A 2,271-nucleotide genomic window follows, 5' to 3' on the forward strand; every position below is an offset into this window, starting at 1 on the left:
CTCTGTTTCTCTCTCCACAGATGCTGTCAGACCTGCTGGGTTTCTCCAGCACTTTCTGCTCTTATTTCAAAAAGAAGGTTGATAGGGTTTTTTTGTTAACAAGGGTATTAAGTAAATATGGAATTAAAATGGGAAATTCAGTTAAGATAAAAGATTGAAGTCAGTGTCACTAGTTTAAAGGGTTGAATCATTTTCTCCTGTTCCTATGTTCATAGAAGCTGTGACAGATAATTAGAGATACAATAGCAACAATAGCAGATTTCTGAAGAAGGGTCTAGGCCCGAAACATCAGCTTTCCTGCTCCTCTGATACTGCTTGGCCTGCTGTGTTCATCCAGCTCCACACCTTGTTATCTCTATTATAGCAACATTACATTGACAGCAGAATGGGATGGAGGGGAGGGACAAATGGTGAGCTGAAACAAAAAACAAATGTTTTGTACAGAAGAAGCAAGTAGCAGCATAACCATTTTTAATATAATATTGAAATAGAAATACAAAGAGTAATCTCAAGCTATCATCTGTGCAGATGCTCTGTTGCTCCAACTGAAAAGCATACTGTCAAAAAACATCCTGCCTCCTTGCACAATTGATCCAGCTAAAATGAAGTGATTCAAAAAAACCAATTATGTTTGAAAAAAATTAGTATAGAAAAGATTAATTAGCAGCAATGACATTCTGAACTGTGAGACAGATGTCAAATATTTATCAGTTATGTAAGGTACTCAAGGTAAGTCAACAGTGGAAAGTGTACAAACATCTTTATGAACATGCGGGTACCATGCAGTCCCATGAAAGTTTTAGAATCCATGGTGATAAATAATCAGCATGCATTATATGGGGGTGTTAAAAACAGCCTGGAAACCAAACCATCTAGACTGGATGGACTGCAGTAACCTTGAACCTAACCTGTCGTTTGGTCTCCCCGCAACAAATGGAAAGGGTCTTTTTTAGTGAATTCTTGCAGTTGCCACTCGCCATAAAATAAAAGAAAGGGTTGATGCAAGTGTTGAAGCTGCAGATAGCCATCTCCATTGAGAAACCCACATCCGAGCTGTAAACCAGTTGAGTCTGGTTGCTCCAGAAGGCTCTCAGTACAATGCAGACGTTCCTCACCAAGTGGTAGGGCAAGTACATGAGGCCAAAAATGATCAGAACTGAGTACATCAACCGGAAGAGTTTCTTCTTCTTTTGGGTGCCGTGCTTCTTGAGCTCCTTGGTACAGTTCCAGTAACAGTAGCAGATGGCGACGAAGGGCAGGAGAAAGCCTGTCACTGTGCTGATAACTGTGTACGGCAATGTCTTCTCAGTATTGTCGGAGAAAATGTAGAGGGTGCAAACAGTTTGATTTTGGGAGCATGGAAGGATGAAGTTCATGAGGGCAGACGGAATGCTGAGTACGGTGGTCAGCACCCAGATCCCCCCACACACAAACAAGGATTGTCGTCTGCTCAGCAAGAAGATTGACTTCAAAGGGTGCACAACAGCCAAGTAACGGTCCAGGCTGATGCAAGTCACAAAGTAAATGCTGGAGTAGAAGCAGGCATGGTACATACACCTCACCATCTTGCAAACGAAATCTCCAAAAACCCAGTGCAGCCTGGCAAAGTGGTAGTAAATGAGGAAAGGGAGGGTTAGCATCCATGTGGTGTCGGCCACTGTGAGGTTGCAGAGGAACAGAGTACTACGGTTCCAGGGCTTGTTCTGGTGGACCATAACCCACAGAGCCAGGCAGTTCATTGTCAGCCCAATGACCAAAACCAGCAGAAATGCCAATGGGATCACATAAATCTGAATGAAGAACAGCAACTGGTCCTCATCCAATTCACAGAAAACAGATTCCAACCCCTGCAAAAGAGGAATGATTGACATGGTTGGGGAATGATGAGGCTTAACGTATTCACAAAAGCATTGATTTTTCTCTCAATGATCTGGAGCTAATTAAACACGACATGCTACAACATGGTCTCACTTCCAGTATTAATTAATTTCAGAATACATTGGCACTTTCTACAGATGAAGTTTATCATCTCATAGCTGATTTCAAGCTCTTGAATTGGTTTCAGCGCGATTTGAACCCTAAGACATCAGGTAAAAACTCTAATCCTGTATGATTAATACCATCCCCCTGCCTCCCTTTTGCACAGGTTGAGCTGTGGGGCTTCCCAAATGATTAGAGAAAATGTTATTAAAAAATTTTTGCAAGGTGACCGCATGCTTAAAATTGCAAGTTCTAATGTTTCGAGGCTGCAATTGCATATGGGGGACCTGA

General features: G+C 42.1%; 1 protein-coding gene across 1 annotated transcript; it reads right to left on the reverse strand.

The window, feature by feature from the left end:
- Nucleotides 1-872: 872 nt before the first annotated feature.
- LOC109935160 (P2Y purinoceptor 1-like) lies at nt 873-1,871 on the reverse strand. Its single transcript, XM_020533833.2, has one exon. The coding sequence runs from the start codon at nt 1,869-1,871 to the stop codon at nt 873-875; it is 999 nt and encodes a 332-aa protein (XP_020389422.1).
- Between the last annotated feature and the right edge of the window lie 400 nt (nt 1,872-2,271).

This window comes from Rhincodon typus, chromosome 17 (assembly GCF_021869965.1).
Source record: "Rhincodon typus isolate 14 chromosome 17, sRhiTyp1.1, whole genome shotgun sequence".
Lineage (NCBI taxonomy): Eukaryota > Metazoa > Chordata > Chondrichthyes > Orectolobiformes > Rhincodontidae > Rhincodon > Rhincodon typus.